We start from the raw sequence: 18,506 nt of genomic DNA on the forward strand, positions 1-18,506 counted from the left end.
CCCGCGCGGCTGGGCCCTCTTATATACCAGGGCCCTTCGCCCCGCCCATCCACTTCCGGATCCTCCCCCTCGAGTTTAAAGGGCCAGGACCCAGCCCCAATCCTGCCCAAGGACATCCCCCACCCGCACCACCTGGTTCTGCGTGATACCTTTCCTCCCTGGCTTCCTCGAAAAAAGCAACTTTTTGCTTCTCTAGCAAGTCGCGTAAGAAGAACTAGAATCTTGGTACTACTACTCCTGACTGAACGGCGGCCAGCGACTTCCAGAGAAGGGGAAGCTGGGGCTGCACTACATGTTCGGAGCGAGTAGCCGACAGTCTCTTTCCAGGCCGTATACTCAGGAAGTTAACTAAGACTTTCTGTCGGTCCGCTCAGTCGTAACGGATGGACACGAAACAGCCGAGCACGTGTATACCAGCAACGGCTAGAACAGATATCGGTGAGAGACGCGTGGCTCTGAACCTCAACAACAACTGACGCAAGGAAATGCTGTCCTAGGATTGGCCACCGCCTGAAACTACCGCGCTTGATTCAAAGCTGGGGGCTGCGGCGGGACGCGGCTGGCTCCTCCCTCTGGGCCCGCCCCCTTCGGCTGGCCCAATCCGGTGAAGCCATCCTCTTAGGCCCTACCCAGACTCCCAAATCTGACTAGCTTAACGCTCCCAGCTCTTTTCGTCCACTCCAAGCTACGGTTTATAGTTTGTCCACTATGTCCGGGGGCACTGTGCTTAGACATTCTAAAGCTACTAGCTGTCTTACTTAATCTTAACAGCAACGCTACTAGTGACAACGGTGTTATCCGTCCCATTTGGTAGAAATAGAAACCAAGGTTCAAAGAAGGTATGACTAGCTCAGAAGGTTGCAAGACAAGTCATTTATGGGAAGCAGTGTGCCTCATTTTCTGCAACTCGCTGAGTGGAAGATAATTGCACTTCCTCACATCTGGAGCATAATCCATTGCCTTCCACCATGGCCTTGCCTACAAAGGTCAGAACAAGAATTTTATTTCCGTCCAGGTTCAGACATACTGAGAAAGATTCTTGGGGAGGATTCTTATTCCAGTCTGTCAAGACTCAGGCAGTTTGAAATATTTAGGGATAAAGACCTGGACCTGCGGGCTTCCCTGGTGGCACAGTTAAGAATCCGCCTGCCAATGCAGGGGACACAGGTTCAATCCCTGGTCCGGGAAGATCCCACATGCTGTGGAGCAGTTAAGCCCCTGCACGCCACAGCTACTGAGCCTGCGCTCTAGAGCCCGCGTGCCGCAACTACTGAAGCCTGCGTGCCTAGAGCCCGAGCTCCACAACAAGAGAAGCCACCACAATGAGAAGCCCGTGCAATGCAATGAAGAGTAGCACCCGCTCGCGGCAACTAGAGAAAGCCCGTGTGCAGCAACACAGCCAAAAATAAATAAATACATAAATAAGTTAATTTAAAAAAAATAAAAAGAAGCAGTTAGACCTTCTAAATCATCTTCCCCAGGGCAATGGAAAACTGGAAGTTTATTTTTTGGAGAGGGTAAAACAAAAAGGAGGTTAAACTGAGAGAAAGTTGAGGGTAGAAGAAGTATATGGAAAAGACAGGGATTAAATGAATGATTACATACAAAACACTGAGATCTTGTGATAGACTCCTAGTTGTCTTCCAATATCGATTTTTCTCTCCTATAGTAGTAATAGAACCCTGATTCTTATTTATTTATGCATTTATTTTAGTGCATAACCCCCAGAATAAAAACCAAAATTGTCAATGTCCCCTGGAACTAGAAGTGCTCGCATGATGACACTCTGGTCAATGGAAAGTGAACAAAAGCAATTTGTGCATCTTCCATATAGTGATATCAAAGGGAAGGGGCTTCTCTTTTCAGAAGGTGAGGTGGTGAACTAACTTGGACCAAGTCAATCAGGGCAATGCACCAGGAATGACAAATTAGTAAGATGCCTAGGTTCCTAGCATCACAGAGCCACCATACAAGCTCTGGTCTGCTTACTCCAAAAATGTTATATAAGAGTGAAATAAACTTCTTAAATATATCCATCATATATTAAGCAACAACTATAAGAATTTCAGAAGAAATAGAGATAAGTCAACAATTGTAGCTGAAATTGTGACTCATGTCACTCAGAAACAAGCAGACGAAAAAGTAAGCAGAGATAGAGAAGACATGACTAATATTATTAATATGCTCTAGTGACTAAATATATAGAAATCTATGCTCAAAAATCAGCAAATACACATTACATTCAAACATCATAGATCACTTACAGAAATGGACCATTATTAGGCCACAAAGAAAGCCTCAATACATTCTAAAGAATCATTATCATTTTCATATAGACCATCTTCTCTAACCACAAAGCTTTATTGCACTGCAAATTAACATTTATATATTGTATAAATAAATAGCCCTTGGGTTAAAAAATCATGAAGGAAGTTAAATACTTAGAGCTGAATGACAATAAATACACTACATGTTAAAATTCATAGGACAAAAAAAATTCATAGGACACAGATAAAGCTGTATTTTGATGAATTATAGCTTTCAAAAAATTTTATCAGGAAACAAATAGAAAAATTGCTCAAAGAATTCAACTCATGAAGTTAGAAAAAGAGCAAGAGAGAGATCTCAAACAAGAGGGGAAGTACATAAGGAAGATAGGGCAGAAATCAAGAGAGAAATAAAAGATTAACTAGAAACTGGTTCTTTGAAAAAATAAAAATATATAGACAGAAAAATATAGATAGCAAATGCAAAATAGAAAATGCAGAAGAAATAACTACAGAAATCATAGACACAATGGAAAGATAATTGTATTAAGAATAATTATATGCTGGGACTTCCCTGGTGGTGCAGTGGATAAGACTCTGTGCTCCCAATGCAGGGGGCCTGGGGTTCGATCCCTGGTCAGTGAACTAGATTCCACATGCATGCCGCAACTAAGACCCAGTGCAAACAAATAAATAAATAAATATTGAAAAAAAAGAATAATTATGTGCTAATAAATTTGAAAACCTAATGGAGTGATCCTAGAAATAAACAAAGTGTCAAAATTGGCACAAGAAAAAACAGACCTTAAGTAGATCAATAAATAATAAACATTTGAAAATGGTAGTCAGACGTCCCACCATTCCCCCCAAATGCCCAGATGGTTTTATAGGTGAGGTTAACACATTTTCAAGAAACATTTCCATACGTAGAAAAAAAGCAAAAACTTTTCTAGGATAATAATAGAACTCTGATTTTTATTAATAAGATTTAGGGAAGACTTTCAGTTAAAGATGGTGGGTTGAACACATACATTTATGTATAGCAAAAAATTAAAAAAAGAAAGAATTAATGTAGTCTTTTTTTTAATTTATTTTATTTATTTTATTTTTGGCTGCTTTGGGTCTTTGTTGCTGCACGCAGGCTTTCTCTAGCTTCGGCGAGCGGGGGCTACTCTTCCTTGCAGTGTGCGGGCTTCTCATTGCAGTGGCTTCTTTTGTTGCGGAGCACGGGCTCTAGGCACGCGGGCTTCAGTAGTTGCGGCACACGGGCTGTAGAGCGCAGGCTCAGTAGTTGTGGCGCACGGGCTTAGTTGCTCCACGGCATGTGGTATCTTCCTGGACCAGGGCTCGAACCCGTGTCCCCTACATTGGCAGGCGGATTCTTAACCACTGCACCACCAGGGAAGTCCCAATGTAGTCTTTTTTATTTTTTTAAGCCGTGCAGTACAGCATGTGGGATCTTAGTTTCCTGACCAGGGATTGAACCCATGCCCCTGCAGTGGAAGCACAGAGTGTTAACCCCTGGAACTCCAGGGAATTCCCAAAGGTAATGTAGTCTTGATTCCAGAAATAGGAAAATATAAAAAATAAAACTGTAAGCCCCTTTCACTTATGAATGTCACTGCATACATCATAAATAAAATATTAGCTAACTGTACTAATTAAGACAGGGTAGGGACTTCCCTGGTGGCCCAGTGGGTAAGACATCACACTTCCAAGGCAGGGAGCCCAGTTTTCATCCCTGGTCAGGGGACTAGATCCTACATGCACACCGCAACTAAGAAGTTTGCACGTCGCAGCTAAGAATCCCAAATGCTGCAACTAAGACCCGGCGCAGCCAAAATAAATAAATAAAATTTTTTTTAATTAAGAGAAAAAAAAGACAGGGTAATTTTTGCTGTGGTAGCAAGTAAACCCAAAACTTCAGCGGCTTCATTCAATAAGATTCAGTTTCCACTCTTACTATATTTTCATCTCAGGTCAGCTGGAGGCTTTGCTCTGTGTCATCCTCATTCTGGGTCTCAAGCTGATGGAACAGCAACCATAAATAATATAGAGTATTGCTTGTCACTGTTTCAGAGGGTAAGAGAGAATATGTTGGAACTCACACTTGTTCTTAAAGCTTTCACCCGGAACCAACACATAATCACTTTTTTTTCCATTGGCCAGCACAAGTCATGTTAATATCTCTGGAATACTAGAGTAAAGCTTTAATGCAAAAAATGACACCCTGGATCTCCACAAATAGAAGTATCATCTACCTCTGTTGTGGCAGAATTGAATGGCTCTTGACCTCATGATGATAGCTCAAGGTGATGTTTACACTGTTGTCAACACAAGTCATTAAACTATAAAGTGAATTAGAAAGAAACATCCCTAAAATTAAAGAAACAGTCTTGGTTCTCCACTCCATTGAGAGAGAAACAACTGTTTAATTAATTCAGGTAGATCCTGGATGTAGGGAAATGAAACAGAATGAGATTTAAATGCAATTAAATGTGTGTTAATTATCCTGGCAAAAATATATGCTCTCCATGTATTCATTATACTAGCTGAGGCTTGCTTGTCATGTTGTATAAAACAACCTATTAAAACCTCAAAAGGCCAAAGGCCCAAGAGGTAGTGAAACAAAACAAAGACACATCTGGACAGGCATATTTATAGCCTTATGAATATACAGATGTCAAAGTGCAGATGATCCTCAAAGAGGAAAATCAACGGAACTTGTCATGAACATTCTAGAAGTTAACATCTCAAACCAATAAAGTGATTTTCAATGTTTTAATTCTTTGGACAAATATCAGGACTCCTTCATAGATCACATTTTCCTGGACAAATACTGTGACCTCTTTCATATGTATGTTATCAGTCCCCTTTCACCAAGTATTCTTTTTTGGTTTGCCAGACTTTTTTATTTTTTTAGTATAGTTGATTTACAATGGTGTGCCAATCTCTGCTGTACAGCAAATGACTCAGTTATACACACATATACATTCTTTTTTTTTACATTCTTTTCCATTATGGTTTATCACAGGATATTGAATATAGTTCCCTGTGCTATACAGTAGGACCTTGTTTATCTGTTTGCCAGACTTTGACTACAAGGTTCATATTCTCTCTCCTACATAATGTCACAAGGTCTCAGTTTTCCTACTTGACTGTGAGATATCCCCTCCTCCCTGCAGACTGCAGGGCAGTTTCTGAAAGGGGTCTTAGATTGTACTTGTGTACAAAAAATTTTGATGTAAGGAACTGGAGTGTGGTGGTGCTAGCCTCTGGCTGGTAAGCACTCCCTTCCTCTAGAATGTAGTCTAATAAAGGCAAATCTCATTTTAAAATCTGAGTTTGTGGTCTTTTACTCAAAACAATCATATAAAGAATCCTTTTTGCAAAAATACTTAAGGACTTCATAGTTTTCCCAAAGGCCTTCCTTAATACTTTGATAAGCCAAATATCCTCTTTTGAAGTCTAGTGTCTTCATCTTTGATTTTCTTTCCCAATTAACTGTCAGATCCTCACTTTTCGATAGCTTTGGGTATGATGTGTTAAGTTTCTAACATCACTTCCATTGCTTCATAAAGTACTGTTAACTTTTGCAAGATTTGCAATTTCACTTTTCACTGGATGTGCACTGTACTGCCCAGTGATTTAGACAAAGATGTCAACAGAGAAATGCTAATGTTAAGCACGGTGAGATGTTTGAGTTAAGAATAATTTCTAAGTAGTCAACTTATTAGTGAATAATTTGATGTTATGACAACTTTCACTTCCTGATATGAGCTGAATTGTGTCCTCCCTCCTCAAAATCATATACTTAAGTACTCACCCCTAGTACCTCAGAATGTAACTGTATACGGAGACAGGGTCTTCAGTTAAAATAAGATCATTAGGATGGGCCCTACTCCAATATGACAGCCTTATAAGAAATTTGGGCACAGGGAATTCCCTAGCAGTCCAGTGGTTAGGACTCCACGCTTTCACTGCTGGGGCCCACGCTTTCACTGCTGGGGCCCAGGTTCGATCCCTGGTCAGGGAACTAAGATCCTGCAAGTCATGTGGTGCAGCCAAAAAACAAAACAAAACAAAGAAACAAAAAAAGAAATTTGGACACAGATGTGCACAGAGGGAAGACAATGTAAAGTCACAGGGAGAAGATGTCCATCTACAAACCAAGGAGAGAGGCCTGGAACAAACCCTTCCCTTATGCCACTCAGAAGGAACCAATCCTGCTGATGCTTTAATCTCAGATTTCTAATTTCCAGAACTGTAAGAAAACAAATTTCTGTTGTTTAAATCACCCACTCTGTGGTACTGCTATGGCAGCCCCAACAAACTAATACATTTCAAACTCATGTTACCTCATAACTGTGGGTTGGATCGTGAAAGGGTATAAGGGAGCTATGGAATCATATAGCAAGCCACCTGGGGAGGGTGAGATCAGGAAAGATGTTCCAGAGGAAGTGACAGCTAAACTGAATATTTAAGTAATAGATGTTCATCCAACAGTAGGCTAACAGGTGGATTGTTCCAGGTAGAAAGGACCACAGACAAAAGATTAACTTCTCAGGTTGGTAGATGCAAACTATTACATTTAGAATCGATAAACAAGGTCCTAATGTATAGCACAGGGAACAATATTCAATATCCTGTGATAAACCATAATGGAAAAGAATATTTAAAATAATAGTGTATGTGTATAACTGAGTCACTTTGCTGTACAGCAGAGACTGGCACATTGTAAATCAACTATATTTCAATAAAATAAAATAAAAAGACTAACTTCCAACATGCCTCCCTACAACCACTTGGCCTCTCCCGTTGCGGAGCACAGGCTCCGGACGCACAGGCTCAGCGGCCATGGCTCACGGGCCCAGCCGCTCCGCAGCATGTGGGATCGTCCCGGACCGGGGCACGAAGCCGTGTCCCCTGCATCAGCAGGCAGACTCTCAACCAACTGCGCCACCAGGGAAGCCCCCCTGCAACCACTTTTTATCGTACTAATCCATTTTCCCCACTGCACTAGCACTGTACTTCTAAAACACAAATCATGCCATGTTATTCCTGCTCAAAACTCTTACATGGCTTCCTGCTTCATTCAGGATTAAAAAGCCTAAAGTCTTGGACTTCCCTGGTAGCACAGTGGTTAAGAATCCACCTGCCAATACAGGGGATACGGGTTTGAGCCCTGGTCCGGGAAGATCCCACATGTCACGGAGCAACTAACCCCGTGCGCTCTAGAGCCCACAAGCCACAGCTACTGAAGCCCGTGCGCCTAGAGCCTGTGCTCCACAATGATAAGCCATCACAATGAGAAGCCCGCGCACCGCAACGAAGAATAGACCCCGCTCGCTGACACTAGAGAAAACCCCGCGCAGCAACAAAGACCCAACGCAGCCAAAAATAAATAAATAAATAAATGTATAAATGTATTAAATAAAATTAAAAACCTAAAGTCTCCTAGGCCTTACATCACCAGGTCCCTACCTTATTCCAGCATTGTTTCATGCCATTCCACCCCTGCTCACTTTCAGTTTGTCACAAAGACTTTTCTTTAGGTTTTTCCAACAACTTCTTTCAGTTTCAAGGCTATCCAATTTGCATGGAACACTATTACCACTCTCACCTCTTTTAACTAATTATTCTCTACTCATCCTTCAGATCTCAGCCGATTAAATCAGTAAGCTTCTCACTCTGCGCTTTTTCATAGCACTTCTTCCAACTGTAATTAAACTAATTACACCATTACTTAGTCTGTCTCAAGTAAACTATAGGGACCTATGTGTCTTGATTATAGCTATATCCCCAGAGTCTCGCATCGTGACCAAGTACTCCATAAATATTTTCTGAATGAAGAGCAATGGTTCAACTAGAAAACTAAAATGAGTTTTGTGACCGGAGTTTAGAGGGATTTTCCAAAAACCCTGCTAAAAACCCAAAACTTCAGTCTCTAGTGGGACCACAAAATATATAAGATAGGACCTTAGGTACAGTGACAAACTTTGGTGCTGACTCTGCCTCCTTCAGGTAGCCTATGCACACTGACTATAGTGTCTGAGAGAAAAAGACCCTGTCCCCAGTTTTGCTGATTTTCCAAGCTGGGACTCCCAAACTTCAGAATGTAAGTTTTGTTGGCTCTTCATATTCTTAAATCTAGGCACTGACTAGATGGGTGGCGGGATGCAGGAACTCAAGACCCATGCCCAGAAGTGTGAAGAAACCACAGGATTCTCGCTGCCCTGATCTCAGTCCGTAAGTGACCAATTTTTGGCATTCCCACTAAGACTACACTGGGATGGCATGTAGTGCTAAGAGATGCCTCTAGGTGGCGCTACTCCACTAATACACCTTATAATTTATGAAGGCGGACATGGAATTCAGCTACACACTGGTTTCTCCAGAATCAAGAAAGATAAGGGAGTTTGGACTCATCGCAGGTCACACCCAGCATCCGTAAAAGAAACTGTTTCCATATCAGGTCTGACCAGACAAATAAGACAAGCAAGTATCATGGATGGATACTCCAATGGCTTTATTAACTCCTTCTTTCTGGGGATGGCAGGACGTTATAGCTGGAGAGATGAAAAGGAAGCCAGGAAGCTGTGGTCTCAATATGGGTCACTGAAGGGGTAGAGAGGGTGACCTGCATCTCTCGGGACCCTCTTCCCATCCACCTGGAAAGAGAAACAGATGACTCCATTAGTAGGAGCTGACATTCCAAAGACCCAGAACATCTTTTCCCAAGAATCTTACTCAACAGCCTCACCTGTGTACAGCACTATGACAGATGGCACAGACTGAGGCTAGGGCCTCAGAGAATGCCACAGTACCAAGAGCATTCCAGCACCAAACCCACAGCCTGGTACGTGGCTGACCCTGCCCCTAAGAGTTTGCAGTCTCAGCTGGGATAATGAACTCTTTATTTCCCTATGTGCAACAGGGAAACCTCTAACAAGGTTGAGAATGTCCCATTCATATCATTTACTGGGTAATTGTTATGTGTCAGGAACTGGGATCTTTTTACACATAGGAAGCTGAAGGTTGGAGAAGTTAAATAACTTGTTCTAGGTTACAAGGTATCGAGATGCAGGACTGGAACTCACAGGCTACATGCCTTATCCCTCACCCAGACTACTTCCCGGAGCTCAGTAAAGAAAAAAGAGCCCACTGTGTCCAGGACAGCAATCCTACCAACAACATCCTGTGACCAGGAAGGTTGAGGCCAGACTTAGGGCAGAATCCTGCCCCAAATCTCATATTCCCTGCCTCTGGGGGGGTGATACACACTCACCGTAAGCATGGGCACGATGAATCGCAAATTTTTATTCAGGGCATCCAGCTGCTTCATCTCCTCCAGGCTAAAAGTGAAGTCAAACACCTGGGGATGGGAGGCGGGGGCGGGTGGTCAGGAAAGCCAGTTTTGCGAGTGGAAGTTGGGATTCCAGAACAATGCCTTCTTAGCCAAACAGTCAGGGCCAGACTGTGTCCCAATGGACTAAAGAAGACAGGACAGACACATCACCAAGTACCTGGATGTTCTGAAGGATATGGGAAGGTGTGACACTCTTGGGGATGCAGCTCACTTTCCGCTGGACCTGCCACCTGAGTGGGGAATTGAGGTATAGATGAGGAAGTGGAGTCAGTACACATAAGCACTTTTTTTTTTTTTGGTCCTCCATGCAGTCTTCTCTGAGCTCCTGGAACCCCTGAGCCTCACTGGAATAGGGAACATGCCTCAGAGTGGCCTCTCCCCAGATGACACGGCAGGATTCTCAGCCTCATCCAGGCATTTGGATAAGGAACCCCTCAACCCTTGCCTCCCAACCCAGAAGCCTTCTCCCTAACCTGACTATCTTTCCCCAAGATTGCTCATACCTGAGCAAGATCTGAGCTGGAGACCGGCCATACTTTTCAGCCAGTGCCAGGACCACTGGCTCCTCAAGCAGGACAGGCTCATCAGGATCACGCCAAGCACGATCAGAGGAGCCCAGGGGGCTATAAGCAGTCACCTCCAGGCCACGTGCTCGGCAGTGGGCAATCAGCTCATTCTGAGCCATGTATGGGTGGCATTCCACCTGAGCCAAGAAACAACCTATCATCATGAGGTGGCCACAGCCAGCTTGCTGGCCCCACCCAGACATGCACATCCTGACCAACCCTGCATCGCTGACCCCCTGCTTCCCCTCAACCTGCTTTTCTCACTCTCTAGACAGTTTTCCACTATTTCATTCTCTTCCCACACTTCAATGCCCTTCCTTAAGCAGAGGATTTCTGCACCACACTTCTGACAACTTTCTGGCCATCTCTCTGAAGTAGACCCATCATCTGCTCACTCATGCTCATTTACACACACACACACACACACACACACACACACACAGCCCCCAAACCAACTGATCTTTGCTGTGTTCACCTGCAGGACAGCTGGGCGCACAGAGGCCACACTGAGCACATCATCGATCTGCCGACTGCTGAAGTTGGACAGGCCCAGTGCCCGCACCAGCCCTTTAGCCACCAGTGCCTCCAGAGCCTTCCAGGTCTCCTTGTAGTGGGTGGAGTCATAGCGTATAGTCCCATCAGCATTCTTAGGAAAGGGGTTGTCACCCCGCCTGAGTGAAAGACGGCCCCCCCGCTGTGGGCACAAATGCCAGGCTCCTGCCTACCTGCCCGTCTAGCCATGCTACATCCCATGATCCAAGCCCAGAAAGGGTAAAGGGCCAAGAATGAGAAGCAAGCATGGTTTTTCACCTTTCCAGGTCATAACCCAAGTGTTAACTCTATATGGAATGCCCATCCCCCGTCTTCTTCTTCCTAGACACATTATACCTCCTCTCCTCTGGAAAGTCTTCCTTAACTCCTTTCACCTCGGGGAGTTGCATGCCCCTGCAGCCCTCTCCAAGCACAGAGCACAGAGCTAATGGTCGGCTCCTCTCACACCCTCTGTGGGAGCTTACTCTACTGCAACCCCAGGGCCTAGGTCAGCAGAAGCTAGTACGTTTCCCAAATGTACAAAGGCAGCAGGAGGGACCACCCATGTACCCCCTAGGATACACACCATGTGAGGCTGCACTCCTTTTTTGTAGCTAAACTGTAGCAGAAAAGGCTGAGTGTTCCTCTCCTGTTCTGCTACTGTGACTTACAAAAGGTTACTAACATGACTCTGCCAACCCCTGATTCCCTGGATGAAGACTGGCAAGGCTCACTCAAAGGCATAAGGCCAGTGCACCAGGTACAGGTCCAAATACTCCAGCTGGAGGTCAGCGAGTGTCTTCCGGAGGGCAGGCTCCACATCGTCAGGGTGGTGCTTCGTGTTCCACAGCTTGGAAGTCACAAACAGCTCCTCCCGAGGCACCAACTAGTACAGGGGGCAGGGTCCATAGTTAGAAGAGCCACGGGCACCCAATCTCACCCACCCTCATCTCTGGGAGAGGAATTAGAAGGAAGCTGATGCCAGATCCCTCTCGCCAGGCCTCAGCCCCAGCCTCTGAGTTTTCTCACCCCACCCCTCTGTAGCCCCAGTCCTCACCTTGCCAGGTCCCACATTCTCCTTCAGGGCCTCCCCAATCTCAGTCTCGTTGCCGTAGATAGCAGCACAGTCAATGTGGCGGTAGCCTATACTCAAGGCATACTTAATAACTGCTTTTACCTGCCAGGTGAGAAAAGCAGAAGTTTTAGCTCTGTTGGTCTGGACCAGAAACTGCCCTCCCGAGGGTCACTGATGCGGGGAGGGGGCAGGAATTTACCACTGCAGTCATCCATGCAGTGGAAGTGAGAAGATGGCTCTAGTCTCGGGGACCAGAAGTCTCTTCAGAGACCCCAAACCCTTTGTCCCCACCCCACTAACCTCCAAGGTTCCTTCCAAGCAATCTCAGCAGGGCCCAGCTAAAACAAACAATGTGTTCTCACCTAGATGTTCAGAAGGTGGATGGACACATTGACACGGGACAGAAGGCAGAAGTGTAGTCATGGAGACAGGTCCCCAGCCCTGGGGAGCTGTTTAGGGAAACATGATACACAGGTAAATAGTTCCCAGGGCAAAGCCACATGGAGAGAGACCCTTAGGAAGCCATGTAGACCAAGAGAGCTCAGGCGAGCAGAAGAGGTGAGGGGGGAGAAAATGAAGGAAGGCAGAGAAGTGAGATGGAAGCTGGGCCCAGAGTCCCCCGCCAGAAGAGAAGCAAGCAGATACCAAGGAGGAGGACAGGTCAGTCAATTTGTTAAAAACCAGACTCACACAGCATTAGGAGCAGAACCAAGGGTGCCAGGCCCCTGCCACTCAAGATCCCCATTTAGGTGTAGCTCTTACTATCCAGACATATGCCCCTCACACCTGACCCTACTCCTGCCGCTCCATACCCTTCCCCATCCCCTCCATCCCTGCCCCCAATCTTGGCCCTGGCTCTGGTTGTCACCAACTGCCTTCATCTAGCTCCTGGACTTGCCCCAGGCCATGTCAGTGCCTGCCTACAGAACCAGCCTCCTAGGCAGCTGTAGGAAGGAAAGCAAAGGTAAAAAAGGCAGAGTTCATCCAGCCACACCAGCCTAAATTCCAGAGAGACGAGGCCATTCTCCTTGCCAGAGTCCCTCCCAAACTTCTCTAAACTCTGACTCAGATTCCAAGCACAAGGAACAAGTCCTGAGGAGATGCTCCACCCCAGGTGCAAGCTGAATCTCTACCTGTGTCAATCTAGAAAAACAGGTCTCTCCTCCTAGGCTCCCTGGGCTGGAAGGGTCTACACCAGGGGTTGCTAAACTCTAGCAGTTTTCTTTTGGTTTTTTTTGGCCCTTGAGCTAAGAATGATTTTTATATTTTTAAATAGTTACATAAGTACATAATCACCTCCATTTTGCAAACTGTCTAACAAAATCTAAATTATTAACCACCTCGTTCTTTAAGAAAAAGTTTGCTGACCTTCAGTCTAAACAGTTGACCTAGTTATTCTTTAAACCCTAATACCTGCTGTGTGCCTACCTCTGGCCTCAAGGAACCCAGCGTGGAACAGGAGACATGATCACAGCACAGGGTGATAAGTGGCATATTAGGGGTCAGCATAAGGCCAGGCACAGAGGGGTCCCATGCCTTCACAGCAGTGCAGGTCCAGTCAGCGAAAGGGCTCCTTCCTACACTCTAGGCAGTGCTGGGCCCCTCAACCACTCCTCTGAATCAGCTGTGGAAGCCAAGTGCTCACTGCTGGTCCCTTCTTCCCTTGTTTCTTCCCACTGCCCTCCAGGCTCAGCCCACCTGAGGTGAAGTATAGTCGGCGGGCGGGGGTGCTGCTAGAAAAAACACAGACACCCTCTCCTGAATAGTGCCTTTTCCCGAGCAGAGGAGCAAGAAGCCCCCCTCCTAACCTCCCATCCCTCACCTGGCCAGGCTCACTCTTCCAGGTGCCCAGTCCAATCAGGGGCATCTTCTGTCCAGTGTGCAGGATACAGGAAGCCGCCATTGCCCCCTGAAACATAGATGGGAAGAGAATGGTATGGGGTCAGTGCCGTTGCTTGGGCCCACTGATCAAGACTCCTGTAAAACAGGAAGGGGGCACAGGGGTGATAGGAGAAAAAACACAGAGTCATGTGTATATGCCTATGAGCTGAGACGAGGTGCCTGGAACCACGCAAAGCCAGTAACTCCTGGACAAACACTAACGGGACCACCAGCCTGGATGCCCTTCTTCCATCAGGCTAAAGTTCTGCTTAAAGAGCTCTAAAACCTAAAAACAAAGGCGAGGTGGCTTCCCAGAAGTACCCAGCCTTAACTACATGAGGTCTCAAACCACTGTAAGACAGACAAAGGCCTTTATGAGACAAAGTGAGACCAGGTGACAGAACTGGCTCAGGAAAGGGTCCCTTTTCAAAGGATGAAATGAATGTTCCCAGGAGGTTGTCAGAACTACAGAGACTCTGAGTCCCTCTTTCAGAGGTCTGATTGGCCATGCTGCTAGGCCTGAGTACGGTCTTACAAGAGAAGTATACTATTTTTTAGATGAAAAAAACAGGCTCAGAGAGGTAAAATTATTTGCCCCAAATCAACAGCTAAGTGGCAGAGCCAACTATTCAAGGAGAAGCTGATGGTAAAGGCGGGAAAAGGCAAGTAAACACAGACCTATAAAATACATGTGCATGTACACTGTGCTACAGAAAAGCAAATGACTTCTGTAGGGCAAGAACCAGGGAATAATGACACTGGCTTTTAAGAATTAGTTGGGACAGTCCCAAGAGTCAAGGGTAAGAGTCTTTCCAGGAAGAGGAACTAGACACAGGACTTCAATGCAGCAGAAAGCAGGAAATTACAGATACATGAAAATTTCTAACTGAACGAAGCAGGTGGGTGATTGAAGCAACCCTGTTTGGAGAGCTATGAAAATCAGAAGTCTCCAAATGGGGAACTTCCCTGGTGGCGCAGTGGTTAAGAATCCTCCTGCCAATGCAGGGCACAAGGTTTCAATCCCTGGCCCAGGAAGATCCCACATGCCACAGAGCAACTAAGCCCATGCACCACAACTACTAAGCCTGCACTCTAGAGCCCGCGAGCCACAGCTACTGAAGCCCGCATGCCTAGAGCCCGTACTCCGCAACAAGAGAAGCCACCGCAGTGAGAAGCCCGCACACCACAAGGAAGAGTAGCCCCCCCACCCCCGTTCGCCGCAACAGTACAGAAAAGCCCGTGCGCAGCAACAAAAACCCAACTCAGACAAAAATAAATAAATAAGTAAATAAACTTATTAAAAAAAAAAAAGAGTATTATGGTAGAGCAGGTAACTGGACAAGTTGTAACTATAACCAACACACCAAAATTGTCTTTCCTAATACTTCTGACTCAGGAAGAATTTTATAGTCTAGCATAACCTTATGGAGACTACCCTTTCTGCTAAAACAAAAACAGAAAGAAAAATGTTCAACCTGGGCAGCAAACCACAGACCACTGAAGGCAATACTCTTCATTACCAAACTTCCCAGGGACACCAACCTGCCCAAGGATCAGGCAAACATGTCTGGACTTCACAGGAGGAACTAGCCTGCTAGCTGCTACCAGGGTCTGTGGCTGGTTTCCTGGGCTTGATCAACCCATGACCTGTTGACCTCTCCCAGATTTACCAGAACACAAGGGATGGCTCTGAAATTACACCCAGGCTGAAGAGTATGAACAAAAACCTGGCCTCAGGGGAAAAGGAAGAAACCTCATGCTTGCCTCTCCCTTTTGCTTGTGAAACTGAAAACCAAAAAGGCTAAGCCTTGAGGTGGCGGACTGGTCCCAAGGCGTGCAGGTGCCCTGTGACTATTCAGCAGTTCCCTCCTGAAGACTGGAGTGCTCAGCCTGCCACTGAAGACTGGTCTGCAGCTCCCACTGCTCAGGCCACTGAGTGGGTAGGAACAACCACTGAGTGGTCTTAAGCTGTTCTTCCACAAACTCTTAAAATGGAAATAGGTTGACGGAAAATAAACAGTTTCTGAAAAAAAAAAAAAAAAGGCTAAGGCTTGGAGGGGCAGGAATCATAGAGGTAGAAACGGCAAACACAGATCTGCAAAGAACAAGAGCTCCAAAGGACAGAACAGAAGGCAGAAGACAGATGTTTTCCTCTAGGACAGGAAGTCATCCTCTACCAGCTCCTGACTTCCTCATCTTCTGCCTGGTGCCACAGCCTTTCAGCCAGCCCTGCATTAATAGGCTCTGAGCTTGTCAGCATCTGCCTAGCTGGACCTCTGGCAGAATTCAGAACCCTCATGTTATCTTGGGAGAGGTTCTAGATGGAAAAGAGAGAAAAGCTGGGTGTGTGGGGAGAGGCGGGTGAGGGTAGTACCAGGATTCAGGTTTTATTATTCCCGGGTCAGTGCCTAGGTTCCTTCTCTCTGAGGCTCAGTCTTCCTTTCTCAGAGGAGGGCTCTAGAGCTGCCTTGATACAGGAAACTTGAAAACACAGGAAGAAGAGGAAGCAGTATTCATGTGAGTGTTCCCTGGCTGGATGGGCCTTTCTTCTCTGCTCCCCATAAATATTGATGTCCCTCAGGGTTCTGTCCTCAATCCCTTCTCACTCCCTAGTCAAGCTCAAGTCTTCAGTGATCACCTTAATCACTAATTCTTCCCACCCCAGTTCTATATATTCACCTCCCTCTGGACATCTCCACCTGTATATCCTACAGATAAGTGAGACTCAACATGTCCAAAAGTATACTTATCAAGTCCAGCAACACAGCACAGATTTCAAGCTCTGGGGTGGCACAGACCTGGGCTTGAATCTCAGCTCCCCCATTCTAAAGAGATTTTTAAGCACTCTGCACAGTGCCTGACCATGTTCTTCTTTCTGTATACTCTATCTCACCAGGGACTCAAGGCCCTGGGTGACAAGTGTTAAAGCAAACCAGACAACCGGTCTACAGTATAATCCATGGGGGCCTTAAAAAAGCCCTCTAATGTATTTCAGTTTGTTTGAGGCATTTCTGAGTATTATCAGATTAGGGTTTCGGCAGGTGATGGGGGGGAGTTTATCTTCTTCTTCTGGTTTCGAAGAAGCCAGGACAGAAAGCCACCTTAAATATGTAGCAGTGGCCAAGATTTGGTCTATCTGGCTGCATTAAAAATCCTGTAAATACTTGTAAATATTACAAAAGACACTGTTTGCTCTAAACTGTAATGTAAAACCTAAGATTGCAATAACACTTCCTGGACTTCTTGATGTATGTGAAAAGAATATATACTTCCTAAATCTTTATCCAGCCTACCTCTGTCCAACTCCAGGGCCACTGCTCTAGCTGTGACCACCCCTCCCAGAACCAGGGATCTCTCTGCTTCCGGTGTGTCCCCTCTCCCCACAAAGCAGTCCCCAAATCTGACCACGTGATTCCCAGGATCTCTTCCAGTAGATCTCTCCTACCCTCAGGATAAGGTCCAGACTTCCTGGTAATACCCTTTATAACCTGGCTCCCACCTCCCCCATCTCTCCACCTCTTCATTTCAGACTCCATATTCCAGGCTTTGCAGAACCAGCCACCATATTTGACTCCAGGCCTCTGCACACTTTCCTTCCCCAAGTCCCACCCTTGCCTGGCTAACTGCAAGTCACCCTTCAGCTAGCAGTTTAAATTTCTGGTTCCTCCCATGTCCTGACAGTTGTGCACATCACTGCATTTGTTTGTTCATTTTCCCTCACAAATCTCGGTACTCCTTGAGGTCAGGGCCTATCATCTACCTAAACCTGTAGCTGCTAGAGTGCCTGCTCCCTCCTCCACCCCACACACAGCGGCAAATGGGGGAGATCTTGTCAGCAGGAGGGGCATTTGATAAAGTCACTGCCTCCATCACCTTCTTCCCTTACTTCTTGGATAACCTGGAAAAAATCATCTCTGGAAAATAACAAAGCATTTACCATCATCTTCGGTAAAAAGAAAAAAAAAAAAATCCCAGTGACTCCAGAAAGGATGATATTCGGATTGTTCTTGTATTACAGATAAGAAAACTGAGACCTTGGGAAAAGTAACAGGACTGATCAGAATCATCAAGACTCTTCTAAGGGAGGTCCTGCAGCCCAGAGTATGGACAGGCTGAAGGGAGAGTTAATTTATACTAACCCCATCTGGTGAAGGTTCAGATTCCAGTCTCACTTTAACAGAGCACTGGGTCAACAGAAAAACATGCCCTGGCTTTCCCAAACCCAAGGCAGGTGCCTAAGCAAGCGAACCCACACGCCTCCTGCCACTTATGAGAAGCGTCTCTGCAATTCCACATTAAAGCCGGAGTTCCTGAAAAAATCGTGTTGGTGGGTAGACAAAAGGAAGATGGCAACCAAAACTTACTGACAGTATGTGCTGGGAGCTTTAAGACCTTTATCTCACTTTAACTCTTGTTACATACAGTTCTGATGTAGGAACAGATTTTACCGCTGAGAAAACTGAGGTCCAGAGAAACTGAGAACTTATCCAAGATCATTCAGCGAATAAGAGGAAGCTCAAATCAGAAACCAAGTCGGGCCGCCTCCTCAGCATTTGCTCTTCACTCTAACCCGGGGGCGGACACATCTGTAGTGAAGGTTCGAGGCCATCTCCACTACGACAAAGATGGGGCAGCAGAAGAGAAACTCACCTCGGCACGAGCACAGGACGTTAGCAGGGAAGTATGGCTTTTCAGCTCAGTCCTGTGCCCTGCTAGCGACCCAATGGGCCTCAGCTTCCGGTATTGGTGAGCAGCAAAAAACTGGCCTGAGATTGGACAGCGGGACTTAAGTCTGGCGGTGAGGAGGAAGCTCCTCC

General features: G+C 45.8%; 1 protein-coding gene across 2 annotated transcripts; it reads right to left on the minus strand.

Annotated features, from left to right (window-relative positions):
• Positions 1-8,772: 8,772 nt before the first annotated feature.
• AKR1A1 (aldo-keto reductase family 1 member A1) lies at positions 8,773-18,489 on the minus strand. 2 transcript variants are annotated; one of them, XM_033867389.2, is made up of 9 exons: positions 18,340-18,489; positions 13,631-13,717; positions 11,791-11,910; positions 11,468-11,619; positions 10,678-10,873; positions 10,140-10,339; positions 9,794-9,866; positions 9,556-9,642; positions 8,773-8,938 (listed from the first exon to the last, which is right to left on the minus strand). In XM_033867389.2, exons 2-9 carry the CDS (start codon positions 13,709-13,711, stop codon positions 8,873-8,875), a joined length of 975 nt encoding a protein of 324 aa, XP_033723280.1. In that variant the 5' UTR covers positions 13,712-13,717; positions 18,340-18,489; the 3' UTR covers positions 8,773-8,872. The 2 variants fall into 2 exon arrangements, with proteins under 2 accessions (XP_033723280.1, XP_073646573.1); XM_073790472.1 differs by lacking the exon at positions 18,340-18,489 and adding an exon at positions 18,138-18,157.
• Positions 18,490-18,506: the final 17 nt, after the last annotated feature.

The sequence above is a fragment of the Tursiops truncatus genome, chromosome 1, assembly GCF_011762595.2.
Source record: "Tursiops truncatus isolate mTurTru1 chromosome 1, mTurTru1.mat.Y, whole genome shotgun sequence".
Classification (NCBI taxonomy): Eukaryota; Metazoa; Chordata; class Mammalia; order Artiodactyla; family Delphinidae; genus Tursiops; species Tursiops truncatus.